The sequence below is a fragment of the Gavia stellata genome, chromosome 15, assembly GCF_030936135.1.
Source record: "Gavia stellata isolate bGavSte3 chromosome 15, bGavSte3.hap2, whole genome shotgun sequence".
In the NCBI taxonomy this organism is placed as follows: domain Eukaryota; kingdom Metazoa; phylum Chordata; class Aves; order Gaviiformes; family Gaviidae; genus Gavia; species Gavia stellata.
The window spans coordinates 5933091-5949487 of record NC_082608.1 but is presented as its reverse complement, the minus strand read 5'-3'; the positions used below and the strand labels follow the sequence as shown (position 1 = coordinate 5949487).

General features: G+C 35.9%; 1 protein-coding gene across 3 annotated transcripts in view; it reads left to right on the top strand.

Annotated features, from left to right (window-relative positions):
• The first annotated feature begins 695 nt into the window (after positions 1 to 695).
• CHD9 (chromodomain helicase DNA binding protein 9) overlaps positions 696 to 16397 on the top strand; it is an 81268-nt gene continuing 65566 nt past the window's right edge. For all 3 annotated transcript variants that reach the window (XM_009814714.2, XM_059824976.1, XM_059824975.1), the window contains exon 1: positions 696 to 2117. In XM_009814714.2, coding sequence (XP_009813016.2) covers positions 696 to 2117 — 1422 coding nt within the window. The remainder of the gene's footprint in view (positions 2118 to 16397) is intronic.

Sequence of the window (16397 nt, the reverse complement as noted above, 5' to 3'; positions counted from 1 at the left end):
AATATATATTTTTTTCAGAATCTTACTTAATGCAACTTCAATAGAAGAAACAGAGTGTCTCAGCTTTTCCTACTGAAAATTGATTTTGATGTAGTTTATAACTTCTCAAGTTTCTTCTTTAAACATACAGAATTATTGTGTACATTTTATGTATTACATGATTTTTTTTCTACAAGCAAATTTTAATTCTGGACTACTAAAAAACACAATTCTGTTACAATTTGGTAGTTTTAATGAAAATGGCAAAGGAGAATCTAAAATTGTGCTTAGGTAATAGAGCAAACTGAATGGGAAAAAAAAAGAAACCACTGCATTTAAAACATCAAATATTACTTTAATTTTGTAAGGCACAAAAATGATAAACACAGGGCATTGAGTATAAGCAAAAATAACTTCATTCATTTGTGGTTTAACTAAACTGTAAAGTTATGAATAAAATTTCAAAAATCCCTAAAAGTGTTGGGGAAGGGAAGGAGTGATGAGGAAAGTCATGAAAGTATTTTTTCTTTTTTTTTTCTTTCTCCCATAGGATGCTTTAACACTTTAAGACGAATGTTTCATCAGAAGCCCTAATGGATGTTGGCATGCCTTGGATAAGGTGGTGACCGCTGGATGTCATTTGTTTCTGTTTGCTGCAGAGAGCCAAAATTGACTCCATTTGGAGTTGAGAGAAAAAGCAGTACAGACCTATCAAGATGACTGATCCTATGATGGATTTTTTTGATGATGCCAATCTTTTTAGTGAGACCTTAGAAGGTTTGTCAGATGATGCCTTTGTTCAACCTGGACCTGTTTCACTTGTTGATGAATTGAATTTGGGTGCAGAATTTGAACCTTTGCACATAGACTCATTGAACCATGTGCAAGATGTTCAAAATCAACAAAAGATGAGTGAGTTTGATCAACTGAGTCAGTATGATTCACTGAAACTTCACTCAGTAAATCAGTCTTTCAATAGCTCAGCTGACAACGTCTTATCACCACACTCTCAATTCAATTGTTCACCAATTCATCCGCAAAACCAGTCTAATGGGATGTTTCCAGATGTGGCTGATGGTAGTCCTATGTGGGGTCATCAAACTGCCACGACTGTTTCGAATCAAAATGGGTCACCCTTTCACCAAGGACATTCTCAGTCTATGCAGCAAAACAAAAGCTTTGTAGCACACCATGACTTTGCCTTATTTCAGGCTAATGAACCGCAGCATCAGTGTGCCTCGCTACGGTCACAACAAAGCAGAAACAACACGGGGCAAGATGCTCTGAGTCAGCCAAAAGACTTCATGGAAGTTAACGTATCTACTTCTCACAGAGTTGGTGTTAACCACCCACCTCCAGTTTCTAATCCATCAACTTCACAGCAGCCTCTGTCTGTTCAACAGTTCTCTCAAACTGCAAGTGCTTCAATACATTTTTGTGGGAATCAGGAAGGAAATTTTGATGGACAGTCCCCAACTATTACTCCATGTTCTGTCAATAATAGCCAACAATTTTCATCTCCTTATTCTTACTCCAATAACCACATTTCTCCTACCAGCCTTCTTCAGTCTACAACAGATCTTTCTACTAGCCAGCAGACACACTCTATCTCTGACTTCACTGGAAGCGATGCCTTTACATCTCAAACAGGGACCAAGCAAGAAACAACTGAGCACATTTTGAATCCTAATACACCTTTGAATTCAAATAGTTTTCAAATGTTGCATTCTGCGCATCCTCAGGGCAACTTCAGTAGTTCAAAACTCTCTCCTGTGAATATTAATTTTCCAGCTTCTACTGGTTCTGCTTCTCAGATAAGCCATTTCACTGACGCTATTGAAAGCAATGGTTTTACATCTTTAGATGAGAACTTACTTCATCAAGTGGAGACTCATAATGAACCATTTACAGGACTTGACCCAGATGACCTCCTTCAGGAAGACCTTCTGCCACAGTTCGATGATTCTGCATTTGTTCAGGATAGCACAAGCCATGTTTTAGAGCATGACCTAGAACATATAACCCCACCGTCATCTGATCTCGTTCGGGCACAGTCTCAAAGTCAGATCCATCCTTGGCATTCTTCAGTTTCTAATCAGCATCTGCAAGACAGAAGTCGTGTAACCTTACAAGGACAGGTAGGTAGGGATTTGGGGGGTGGGGGTTTGGGCTGTTTGATTTGGTTGATCTGGTGAAATGAATAATAGTGACTGGTGCTTGTGCCAGATCATCATGACTGAAGTCTCTGAGCTGTTGTCATTTGACCCTGAAGAAGTCTAAGTACTGCTAGTTTAGGAAAAAAACCCCAACGTGTTGATGCAGACCTTGATTTCTCCTGTTGTTTTCTTACCATTATAAAAAACAAGATTTATATGACCTGAAACATTTATTCAGAGAAAATGGTGCTGGTCCCTCTGCTGCTTGTATTTCCAAAGTAGAGCAGAGAGAATTGGTAGTTTTATGATTTTGGTCCAAATACAATGGTTTACTGTCTTCTGAAGTACTCATAGCAACATATCTTTAAGAGCTTTAATAAGGCTTGCGTGGCTGATTTCCTGCAAGAATTGCACTGGTTTTGTTATTACTTGGTCCTTTGCTTGGTATCTTTGTGCTCATGCTCATTGGCTGAAAATACAAACTTTTTTGTTGTTGTTTTTGATGTGATTAGTAATAATAGAAAACATGTAAAAGGTTATGCCTATGTTCAATTTTGTTACTTTGGGCTAAAATAAAAAACTCTGCGGTTGTTGTAGTATCACATGCACATCTACTGCAAGTATTAAAGCCCTCCACATGGAGGACAAGATAGCATAACAATTATATTGTACTTTTTAAATGGTATACAAGAGAAACAAACTTTGCAGACAGTGCTTTTTAGATTATCTGAGAGAAATTAAAATTATGTGAGCATTGAAGAGTTTGGAAAGACAATCCTTCAGTCCTTCAGCCTGCTTTTTACGAGGGCTTTCTTATATGTAATGTAATCAATTTTCAAATAGTTTTAATTAAGATATGAAGTCTTTTTTAACGCTGACCTTTATCTTTATCTGTATCATCATCTTCTCTTTTATAGCAAGTGTGTAAATGTCAATAAATTGAAACATAGACTGGTGCTTCAGGATTGCTTTGGTCTCTTATGAGAGTAGCTAAGCTTTTCAAAAACAAACAAAATAGGGCAAGTAAAGTTATGTTTTCACAACACTGTAACCAGCAAAATTATGTTTTTATTACAGCTACTAGAAACCTTAGCTTATGTGAGATTCTTGCAGATTTTTCAGCTCAAAAAATTTCCTAAATCAAAGGAAAATACAGGACACACTTAATAACCAAAGGCACAAATAACTATTCTTTCAGCTTTTAAAATTTATCAATCTTTAAAGCTATTGCTATGGTTTTGGAGACTGGTTTAGTGGCTTTCCTTGTTAATGCTTGAAGAGTGGTATCAGTGACTGCATTACCTACAAGTTAATACCTTAATATTACAGTTTGGCACTGCTTGGTAGCTTCCAGCCCAAAATTGGTTTGATAGGAATGACTGAAACTTCCTCAGTTAGATGGCTTGGCAGAAGGAGCTGTAGCTTCAGTATGATAAATGCACATATTCAGCTGCCGTTGCTGGTTATCTAGGGTTTCCAAACTTGTGAGACTGTCTGTTGAAATCCGTGTACATGTGAACAGTGAAAGTAGGAATTTTTATTTTAAACTCCTGTTTAAAATTCTGGTAGGAATTTAGCTTGTATTTGGGAAAGGAGAGGGAATATACATGTTTTCTAATTTTCAATCTATGCATTTCAAAATAGAGGCAACCCTAACATCGAATATATACATGCAGACAGCTTTAAAAATGTTACAACTGTATTACTTCTCTGTATTCTTGCTACCAATATTCTCTCTACCTGAGAATATAGAATGTTGTCTTATTGGAAAAAAAAATACTGGGTAGGAAAGGAACTTACTGACTCTTGCTTCTACTTAGTTTGCAGGGCACAGGCTTGTCAAAAGAGGCAATGAAACACTTCCCCCCCCCCCCTTAATTTCATGTCATCAGTGTAGAGATAAGGGTTTAACACATTCAGTCTTTGGTCTTGGTTCAGTAGATTGCTTCTCCATTACAACTTCTGCTTATGTTTATGGAGCGTGTAATTTTCAATTCCTACTGGTGAAACGTTTTTGGTAAAGCTGGGGTGTGATGTTAATAGAACATGTATTTGGCTGAGTATTTAAGATTAGCTTGATTAACTGAATGATGCAGTAGATGCGTTCTGTTGGTTTTGATAAACACTTCTTATTTTTTAGGTCAGGGAGGGGGCAGAAGAGGGCACAGCCCAAGTAGCTACTCTTGTCAGTTATCTCGGTAACCTAAAGACATATGGTATAGCAGCCGCTAGTGAAACATGAGCCTGTTCATTACTGTGTGTACAGTACTGCCGAGGGAGCAGCACCTGAGTTCCCTGCCAGGAAGCGGAGCAGTAGAACCCAGAGCTGTGAACAGTAGCGTTGAGGCTGTTGGTCTCCCATGAGCATACTAGGGGTGAAGGGTGAAGAGGAAGTGGATTCCAGGAAAAGTGGGGGTGGCGAGAAATCCAGGGGGTAGTATCATTTGTAAGGAGCATGTGGGATACAAGCCAGGCAGCGAAAAGTAGGTCTAATAAAACTTTCTGGTGCAGTGACTTTTCTGTTGTATACATCAGAACCTTTCAAGACTTACTTCAATCTCGCTGACGTCAGTTTTAGCGCTTTGTTTTGTAACTAGGAATAGAGAGAAAGTTGTAAGGCCTGTGGAGAGTTGTAAGTTTTTTGGGGTTTGGTTTTGTTTTTTATTGTGGTGTGAAGACAAAGCAACTTCACAGTATTTAAACTTTTTTTACGTTTTTCCCTTGGGACTTTGAATTGAAAGAGACAGAAAACAGGTAGTTATAAAACTGCTTGGTTTGGTTTTTATTATTTCAGGGTATGCAATAAATTGTATAAATTGGATTCTGACCTGAGTTTATCTAATTGGACAGATATTTAATGTTTCCTTCAGAAACAGGTTGTGAAGTGGTAGCTGTCAAAGTATTGCAAGGATTGTATTGATGGGGGAGCGACAGAAGCAAACAATGTAGAAGCCTCTTTAAGTCAGCAGCGTGTACAATATGAATAGTACTAGAAAAGTATGGCAGTTACTGAAGTTAAGTGTTTCTGATCTTTTGTCTGATTAGAATTCTAAAAGGGGTTTTAGTTCTAATTCTCACTTTTATTCTTTGATCACTTTGTAGAATTTAAAGTTCAAGATGAGTTTGTTCTGTTTGAGCTTTTTACAAATGTATGTAGTTTAACCAGAGAGGAAAAAGGTGTGGGGTAAGGGACAGGGAGGGAATATTGGTCTTACTGAAACTGGTTGGTTTTGGGCTAGGGGTTTCAGGTGGGAAGCGATTTTTGTAACTTTCATATGTAATTGTTAAGGTGAAATGTTTATTGTTTAACAAGACAATGTCTCATACTGGCTTTTGTACACATTGAGGAAACAATTACTAGTGGATTTAATTATTTTCATCAGTTTTGCTTTGATAATGATTGAGATTTTTTCAGAAAGGAAAACCTTTTATTTTCTGAAATATTTAATGAACTGTAGCTATTGGAATGGACCCAACATTAGACAACCAAAGATCTTAAACTACAGTTATGCTGAGGTTATTTAAAATTAAGAAAGAATACTTAAGACTTGTTGTTTAATTATTTGAAAGCAAGCCTACTCATCACATTTTTACTTGTACAGCTATTCTTTTGATAGAAGTTAATTTAAAAATTAATACAATCTGTCCAGTGTAATAATACTGCAGAATTAAAAACAATCTAGAATGTCTTATGCTGCTATTATACTTTCTATGCCTGCTGTAATTAGATTATAATTGTAAATAAATTGTGCCTCTTAATTTTACATCATGCATTTTTCATCAGAGTTAGTTTGAGGAGAGAAAGAGAAGCAGAGAAATGCACTGAAGATTCCTGTAGCCTCAGCTTTCACTAATATAATACTTCTGATCTTTTTAACTCCACTTAAAACTGTTTTGAGTTTGCTAAAGCTAAATAATCTATTTGCTTTTCATGAAGCTGAAAAAAGACAACAAAAATGCGGGCTTCAACATTCACTTCTGCATGTTTAGAAGAAAAAGGAAGTTGGAAAGATAATCTAAGTATAAACTGTCCTAAGAGAAGTTTACAACCATCTCGCTGTGTATATTATTTTGTAATAAGCATTTTAATCTCTTCTGGCTACATACATGAAAGCAGAATAATTGAGATTAAACTGGAAAATAATATTCCATTCTTAATCTTAACTGCTATAGGACAAGGTAGTAGTCTTAGTTCTTAAATCAGGTGAATCTTTTTTCCTTTTTATGACTAAAAGTTTGGCACCTAACCTGGTAATTCAGTATATTCATGACTTCCAGTATCTCACATCTGACTTTTTTCTTTAACTGACTTGAAACATGCAAGTGCTTTTGTGCTTGCAAGCACGAGCTTTCCTACCACTTGTTTTATAGCAACAAATGACACTGTATTTTTTGGAGAGAACTTGTCTTGCCCTTGTTGAAAGTTTAGCAAAGAAATTCTCAAGATTGTAGATGATTGCTTGGTTGGTGTCATATGCTGGGACATTGGTATATATGAGAATGGCATAACCTCATATATGTATGTCATTAGAGGTGGAACTAAGTTTCACCTGACCAAAGTCCAGGCTTACGTGCTGCTGAGATGCATGTCCTGAGTAGTCACAGGCCTTTCATTTCTAACTGTGTTAGCAGATGCCTGCCTTTTTATAACAACTCGAAATTGGTTGTAGACAAGTATCCCTTGGATTATTCTACTCTTAAACCTCTTACTCTGCCATTGGTTGCTGTTCTACTTGTATATTAAATCTTGCATTGCAAAGTTTTTGTGAGCGAAATACATAGTAAGCAATGATGTGTTTTCTCAGCTAGTTATGGTGGGTGCAGCAAGCCAATTACTTGACAGATGCAGGTATGTATGGAAGATGTATAAAACTCAAGGTTATAGTATTTGTCAAAGTGTATTTCTTAAGTTCTGTATGGTTTAATTTTAAGTGAGCTTGTAAAGAGAAATATTTTGAAGTAATGAGCTGATCACAGTATATACAAATTCTTTGTAGAAAAGACTGGGTATTTTGCATAGTAAGTTCATAGGTTATGGCTCCTAAGTGGTATTCCAATACAAGTTTGTAAAATTATGATGCCGTTTATATATATTGCTTGTGAAGCAGTGGATGACAGTTTTTGGTGGGACTGAGCATAATAAAATACATGTCTCAAACTTTGCCCTGCTTTGCATCATCTGAAAACTGAAATCTGGACATCTGTTCCAGTAAGCGTTTTGGGGGGAGTATTAAAAGTCATATCTGGTAATCTTGAAAGGTAAAAAACCCCACACCCCCCAAAAAAACCAAGCCCCAAAACAAAAGAGCCCTAAAACCTTGTTCTTTTTCCTAAAATGCCTAATAGTGCTGGTATAGCTCCGCTGTCTTTATATTGGTTTTGTTCCTTTAATTATGGTTAATTTTATGGATGGCACCATCATTAACAAATGTAAATATTTGCCTGAACTATCCTTTTAAATATTTCTAGGAGTTGTATGCTCTGGATTTAGTTCTCTGTGCTTAAATAACAATTTTCACCTTCCTTGTAGGAGCTTAATAAATTCTCTACCACAGTGAGGCAGCAGAATTCAGTTGTCATCTCCTAGCACCTAATAGGTTTATCATGTATGTACAAGTAATGAAAGTAACCCCTCCAACTGACCTTCTTTGTACCATCTTTTCCAGCTTTTTGGCTTTTTTTCTATTATCTTCAGAAAGGCCTGGACAAATAGGGGGGAGTGAAAGTGGTGAAGCTGTGTCAAATGCACAGAGTTAATGAGGAGTAGGGCAACATCTGTGAGCTTGAGTAGCACGGTTCCTGGAATGAACTAAGTCTTTTAAACTATAGCTGTATATAATATGTTTTCGTTACTAATCTATGGCTTTTTGCCAATGATGTATTCATCATTGAAAATAGCAATATTTTGATAGCTTTATTTATAGGTGAATGTGTATGAAGCATTTCCTTTTGTATATATTTTATATAAGTTTTTATGGAAGCATTTTATACATGTATTTCTTTTTAAAATGACAAATTGCATAGATTGGGGAAAGGAAGTACATGTTTGTAACACATTTACTGATTAATATTTGTTACTGTTTTTAATTTCTCCTTTTTTCACTTCCGTTATTTTTCCTTTTAAAATACAGCTGTATAGTAAGGGAAAGACAAATTTCTGCACTTTCAAGAACAGAGAAAATGCACCAGACTATCTGCTTTACTGTTTTAAAGGCTTTATGAGATTTTTAGTAATTACCATCTCTGTTGGGTAGACTTGAATTGTTTCATCATTATTCTTTTGAATCTTTTTTTGCTATCACTAACGCTTTTCTTAAGTCCTTCTCAACCCTTTTCCTAAGTCCTTCTCAACCCTTGTCACTTGTCATCCTTCATCACTTGTCAAATAATTAGGCTGTCCAATTCGTTGTGTATGTTTCCTCCTTAAAATGAAGTACTTGCTGTTGTAATGATTGTTACAATTTAAGAATATAGTTTTTCCTGAGATAACTGCACACTCATTAAATGACTGTAATAATTGTCTTTAAAAAGTGCCAAAAGAGAAGCATTTTTGTAGTTAACAGATGGCAAGCATAGGAAGGGAGCTTCTGGCTAGGTCAACTTAGAGGAGTAATCCTACAGATATTACAGAGAGACTAGTTGACAAAAATAAGTAAAATAAATACTATTTTTTTAATTAAATTGCAGAATAAGTGTGATTGAATAATCTAAATTATTTCCAAGCAGATGTCTTGTTAACACTGAAGAATTATAGAGCAATTCAGTAACGTGAGAGTACTGATGTAATTGTGCAAGCTTAGTGTCTGAAGAAGTGACCCCTAATTACAGAGAAAACAGGAAACAAACCTCATCTTAAATTGTCTTCTAAAGACAGCAACCCATACTATAGACTGTTAAAGTTGTAGTTCAGTATATGCCTAAAGTATAATTTGTTTAAGGGGAAAAAAGTTTATGGAAAAAAGCTCTTATTCGTCCACTTCATATTGTATTAATGCAACCATTTGTGCTAGGAACTGAACTGGGAAACTCACTTAGGTGCAGAGAAACTTTTTACTTCTTTTTTTATTGGGGGTGTTTTTCAGGAATACAAGTTCCTGATTTAGTTCTCCTCTTAGTTGTACAGCATTGTGTACCATAGAAACAGTGGTGGGGAGAGAGGAAGGAGTAGGAAGCAGCATTTTCTGCAGTAGAGGCAAAATAATTGTGCATGGAACCACAGCCTCAAAAGCAGGGAGGGTGCAAGTGGGCTCATTGTGGGACTATCCATTGGCACTGGTAACCACTAATCTGCTTTGTCTAACACTGTTATCTAAAGTTGGGATTTTTGAGTGGCTTCAAACTTGCCATTGCCTCTAAAACTTCCAGAACAGCGCTTCATCTTGAGAGATTTTGTATAAAATCAACACTTTATAAAAAGTGTTAGTGGAGTGTTATTACTGAAAGAGAAGCCGAACTTGTGAAGACGTTAACCAGTAGTATGATTTTGAAGCCAAAATTCTTAAGTACATTCGGAATTCATGTGACTTTGGTCCAGATGTCTGTGTGCTTTGTGCACTCAGGTTTTACAATTTCTTTTAGCTGTTATGTTAATTCTAAATATATAGAGAGATCAAAATGATTTCCAGCACTTTGTCCACTTAACAGCCTCCTCCATCTGGAGAGGTATTGTTTTCTTTGTTCATTATCAGGTTAAAAAATTTGCACAAGTTCCTGGTTACATGGATTTCCAAGACAGTGTCTATCTTCAGGTGTTGAGTGGATTGAATTTGGGAACTCTTAAGGCTAAGAAATACAAGTGAGTGGATTTCTAGGATGAGGAGACTGAGAATTCTTTGATATGAATTGATTTGAGTAAGTCTGATAAATGAATCTAGGAATGTAGCTTTAGGCTAGAAGCACTTGACAAGTCTTAGGTTTTTGAAAGCTGTGTAATTTGTAGTAGAGATTGAATTTTTTTTTAATTTTTTTTTTTTCTTTCATAAATGTGGCAGGTTTTCTTTTTTGTTTTTTGGCTTGTGTTTGCACTTACTTGGGTTTTTTGCCCCCTTGATGTCTTACTGTGAAGGCTAGCATTTTAATTTGTATCTTAGGAAATTGTTCCCATCTTTTACATACTGCCTTTTCAGGAGTTAGTCTGTATTTGAAAGTAATTTCAATCTTAGTAGCATATTATCTATGTGCACATAATGCTATTCAATGGCATATTGAATTGCAAACCAGAACTAGTTTCATAGACGGATAGGAAGGCCTTTTGTAAGAGATATTCATGACTTCTCAATTTAGTTTTAGTTTATATGTTGGAAAGAAAAGAGAAGTTGGCCGTAGTGTTAAAGAAGACATTGCAAATATTTTGGTTCTGAGCAGTTTGTTTCTTTTCTTGTAGTTTGAAACATTGTTTCAGAAAGAGAGTTCTAACTGATAGGTTTTAAAAAATAATCTTTAGAGTAATCTTAAACAATTGTTTCACTGTACCATCTTTTTTACTGAGTGCCACACATATAGAAGGAGAGTTCTTTAATAGTATATTAAGTAAATTTACTAGAAAAACATAGCTATTGTGATTTTCGTGACTTGCAACATGCTGTGGCTTACAGTACCTGTTTTTATACTTCAGAAGGCTAAGAAATAGTGCTAGAAGATGCAGTACATCTGGGTTGTTTTTCTTCTTTGCTAAACCTTCGTAGCAGCTGGTCATGAGACCCAGGCATGGCTCAGCTTGATGCGTAAATTTTGTTGTAGCAGGAACTTCGGTTCTTGCAAGTCTTAAGTGACAACCAGCAGTTACAGAACACAGGTTGTCACAGGGAAGGCAGGTAAATTAATTTAAGGAACATATGAGTGACAAAATCAGACATGTGTCTTTGAGTTTATTAGGAACAATTTTGTAAAAAGGTTAGGCAAATTTATTTTGATGTGTCTGTTGTAGCTCCTATTTATATCATCCTATGGAGGATTCTTTGAGCTGCTATCATGTGGTATTATGAAAGCTGATCAACTCCAGACACTGCACAAGAGGCATGTTTTATGGTACCAGCCCGGTGTGTTTTTTGGCTTAATACAGTTAATTGCAAATGTGTACAGGCTTTGACTGATTTCAGGAGATTCTCAGAAATGATGACCCAACCTTGCTTGTTGGACAGAGGTGTGAAGGTGCTCATGCTCTTGGCTGTGCTTGAGGATGTCCTTGGCAGCACACTGCCATCTCTGAGCAGGCTGTCATTCTCCTATATGTTGACAGCAGTTACTGTTGACTTTAACTCCATTAAAATTGATAAGAATTTCTCTTGTCTTTAGCTTTACACTGGGTCTACTCCTGCCTCTTCTGCTAGTAGCCAGACTCAATTGAGATAAAAAATGATTGCTATGCTTATGTTTTTAGAGACCAGTCTTGCAACTTTTTCTGTTTGATCCCTACCAGAAGTTCATGCTCCCTGTGGTTTCATTTTGGTTTCGTTTTTTAGTGGTTATCCCTGTGAAGCTCTTGGATGCTATGTTCTTTCTCTAGAAATTTTTTAGGAGACTTCTGGGGAAAAGCAGTTTAGGTTTGTTTGGTTTTTTCTTTTGGGTTTTTTCCTTTGCCTGAAATTGAATCCTGTAGTATCCTCTGCTTGTGACCTCTATATTCAAACCATCGTCTCTTTTTGATAAATTCCTTTTTTACAGGCATCTACTTTTCCTCCTCAATTGGGGGGGAGGATTTTGTTCAGGAGTATTTAATTGAGAAAACTAGATTCAACAGGAGTGGTTTCATTAGGCTTGCATATATGCTAAAGTACTCTTTTATATTGGAGGCTCTGGCATAAAAGCTGTTAAAGTAGTTCATTTGAAGCCGACATAAAAATATTTAAGTTGGTTTGAATTGAAGTGGAAGAAGTATGCCCCCCTTTAATTTAAATGGAAATGTGCTGTGCAGTCAGTATTGGTTTTAATGATATTAGTGACTCCCTAGCTGTTGATGTTAAAAAAAAAAAACAAAAACTTTTCCTAATATCTGTCATTATATTTTAATGTATGTTAAGAGCTGATTTTTTGTCTCACTGACATTATAAACATTGAAAACATTTTGGTTACTCTGTTAGGTATCAAGGAATACTAGAAAAAAAAGCCATGTTCAGAGACTGAGTAAACTTCTAAACTTCACTGTTCTAGCAAATAAAATTATTGTGAATAGACATCTTACATAATAGCCCTTTTGCATATGCAATCTGTTTTGATTTAAAGACAGTTCATGATCAGTATTTCAAATCATATCTTTTTTCACGTCTGTCATCTTTCACAATACTTCATTGTTCTGCCATGAATGAGTAGTGAAAATGCATAGTTTTTTAAAAAACTAAAAAAAATTTTAAAAGGAGGCTGCCAATATTATCATAGAATCATTTGCTGGTACTGACCAAGACAAGGATCAGTTGCAGCACATTGTTCCATGAGCCTTTGTACTCTGAATAAGCTGCTTCACATAACTTCTAAGTGAATTTTGTTTTACCATTGCACTCAATGTACTACAAAATTTGAGTAGAATTTGGTAAATTGTGCTGTTAAAACATGTTGTGGAAGAGAATCTGTCTCTGTGTTTTGTTTAATGTGTGGTTGTTTCTCTGACCTAGCCCAGCTTTCCTTTCTGTAGGTAATTGCAGAAGTGAGGCGTTGAGACAAAAGGTGGGCAGGTTCATGCTAGTTCTACATAGTTCTTGCCTACTTGCCCTTTGCTTTCATCACTTCAGTAGATTAAGTGACTGCTTTAAGTAGCAGAAGAGTACAAAAAATAGACCATGGATGGTTCTGCAGTTTACAGCCCTTCACAACTGTAATGACTTCTGACTCTGGGACAAAAAACAGAGAGGTTTTGAGGGGGAGAATGTAATGAAATAGTGGCAGTAGTCAACTTCATGAGGATGAAAGGGATTTTGTTTTTAATTATAAAAATGTTTTCTTACAAGGCCACTCCCATGAGAGGTGTAGAAGGAACACTTGAACTGAAATGAAGTTTTGACAAGAACCAGCTACCATTAAGGTCCCAATGCTTTTTCTTGCTAAATAAGACGTGTATGCCCTGCTGGTTTCTTAGTGTGCTTGGGATAGGCATGCTGAAGCTGATCTTGGGTGTTTGGATTAAGATGAATAAAAAGCTCCTTGTGTGTTGCTCTTCTTGGAGGTAGTTGGGGTGGGTTTTTGTCTCCTTGTCTTCCTCTCTGGTTGGTAATGAAAAACATGAGAAAATTACTCTCTTGATGGCACACAAAAGTGGTGGCCATTTAGAACATGAGTGGGCAGGTAGCAACATGAGCAAATGGAAAGAGGAAAGCTCTTTTTTCAGTTTAATTTGGAGGTTTTTGTAATTTTGTTTTCTGTTCTGCACACTTTTGCAGCCAATTCTTTGTTGTTTTACATTAAAACCAGCATTTTCAAGGATTTTGTCATGTTGTATAAATCATAATTTGTCTAAAGGTAAACAAAATTGCTTCATTTAAGACTACTTGAAAAGAAAACAGTAGCTAAAACCTGAATGCTTTTAAAGTAATATGGATATTTACTGAAGACTGTAAATCTGAATGGTGCTTATGTTATTTAAATTGTTGGGCGTGTAGTGAAGAGGTTGGATAAAAGCTATCTCAGCACATTCAGTTTCATGCCCTGTAGTATTGCATGTATAGATTAATCAAATGTTCTTTTTTCCTTAAAAATAAATAAAGTCAGAATTTCAGCTGCTGCTTACAATTGAAAGCTTTATGCAGCTTCTAAAATAAAACCTTTATTTAGACTCTTCCACCTGTATCTACCGTGTTGAAAAGAGTGTCCTGTATCTTGGTATTTCCTGGTGAGCTCAAACCTGAGTTTACAGTGGCAGCTGAAAAAGCTGCATGCTTGCTTCCACCAGTTTTTACCTTTTTCTCAGTGTGAAAGACTTTCTAGTAACGTAGAAAAAAAATGTAGCTTTTAAAATTTTAATTTATTTAGATAGAGTTTGTGCACCTCTTCCTACCCCCTTCCCCCTTTCTAATGTGAGGTAATTTTATACATGCAGATGATAGATATGGTATGTTTTCAACTTCATATAGCTGTAGTGGTCGAACACAATTGTGTCTTTAGTTTTCACAGTATTTGTTTTACGGTGTGCGTTGCAGTTTGCATTTCTTTTGGTATCAGGTCATTGCCATAGATATTGTTACTTTGCTGTTTGGATGACAGTAGCACTTAGATGCTTCAGGTCAGTATTGGTGTTATGTTGTATATACAGGTGGGTATGTTGCTTTCATAGCTGGTTTGACTTAAAGTTAGATTATTGAACTATTGAACTCCTAGTCTGCATCTGCTTGATAGTTTCGCTTAATATTTGTGTACTAAGCTGAAGTTAGCAACAGTGTTCCAGTGGATTAGTGTGAGTTTATTTGAGCTGTTATAAAAAAATATGTATTTTAAAAAAAGAGCAATAGAAGTTGCGTTGAAAAGGGAAACTTCAAAAGTTCTCTATATTCTGTGGCAACATTTCTTTCTTTTGCCTTATTTTGTGGATGGAGTATATTTCATATCAGGGGTGTTTTTCACCTTTTCTTGTTACAGATTTGGATTTATTATTCTTCGCACTCTGAATCCAGAATTCCAAGGTTCTGTATTTCCAAGCAAATACAAGCTTGGATTTTATTTGGCCCCTTGTTTGCCTTTTTGATCATGCGTGCAGTTTTGGAAGTGCTAATGCTTAACTTCCTTTTGTGACTCATAAGGCCTTAAAGGGAGCTGCTGTATTATTACAGGTCTTGTTCCTTTCCAGACAGGCACTTTCAGAAAGAATCTTTCCTATTAGTCACTAACTTCCTTTGTGTCAGTAAAAAAGATTAAGTTTCAGAAGCTTTACTTCAACCATCATACTGCAAGACTTATTTCTGCATTTAAACCTGAGTGTGTGAATTGTCTTACTGACTTCAGACAACCAAACTTGTGAATTTGTCTTTCTTTCAGGACAGGAGCTTTAGAATATCAAAAGAAAAAAAAGTGCAGAAAGTAAGCAGTAGTTTCTGAAAATGATGGTTAGAAATATAAACTATTACAGTAGTCTGTTTTGTTTTTATTATGCATAGAGAATTGAAACAGGCTCGAGTAATCAGAATGGAAGTACAGTAGGTAGAAACTTTTCAGGATATATTACCCTAAATTTTAAATTTCCTGTATTCAACTTTTTGGAAGAGGGAAGAGTGATAAACCCTGCATTTCTGGGAATACACAATTTCCTTAAAACTTCAAAATCAATACATTTTAATTTATACATTGAAAAGTTCCTTTTCAATCATAATTTAACACTAGAGAATGATATTATGCATAGACAAATTAATACTTCAATAGAGGAACAACATTTTAAATATTGTCATAAATAGACAAGTACACTCCACAGCATTTGCCTTTCTAAAGTATTTATTCAGCTATTTCTTAACCTATATAGCGTAGTAATTTGCTATGGGAGTCCTGCTGGTAGGTGCACATTTAAGAGGCTCAGATGCACAGGTAGGAAGGAAAAAAAAATAGAGGTTAGAAGGCAATGTTAGATAGTACTAAGCATGAATTTAAAACAAGAATAACAAAACAGGAGGTGTAAAATACTGATATTTTGGCCACTTAGTCAAAGCATCTTCCTGAAGAAATATGGGTCCCTATAGCGTTTCCACCGTTCTTTGGTTTTGATGCATTTGAATGCCTTCAGGGAAGGGGGGAAGAGGAGGAAGGTAACAGGAAGGCCTGTTTAGCATTGCTTTAGCAGAACTTCTGTTCAGGTTTTCTTTTGTCAGATGAGAATCTGTATGGAAGTAGGGAGAAAAGAAAGAATGACTAGATGATGCAGTGTCAAAGGGATGGATTTTGCAGCTTGCGGTTATTACAATTGTAATGTCTTACGTGGATTCTCAGAGCTCCAAGAAAGACTGAGCTCATGTTTCATTTCACTCAATAAGATACCTCTTCTCTACCTGTTTGTCTGCTTCATGTAAGTGGTAGGGACATTTCTGAGATTTCTGTTCTTCTAATTTGACTAAATTTGATCAATGGGTTAGAAATTACTAGGAGCTTGGAAGCATAAATGCACCAAACTTCTATGGCATGATTGTATAGCCTTGGTTTTTTTTTTTTCAAGCAAGCTGCATAAAAATTGAACAGCTGTCACTCGTAGTTTAATGTGCATGTATAACTGTAACCTGAGAGCTGAAAAACAACCTAGCTGAATATTTTAAAGCTCTGTCTTCCTTGTGAGTCTTCAGTCAAAGAATGTATGATTAT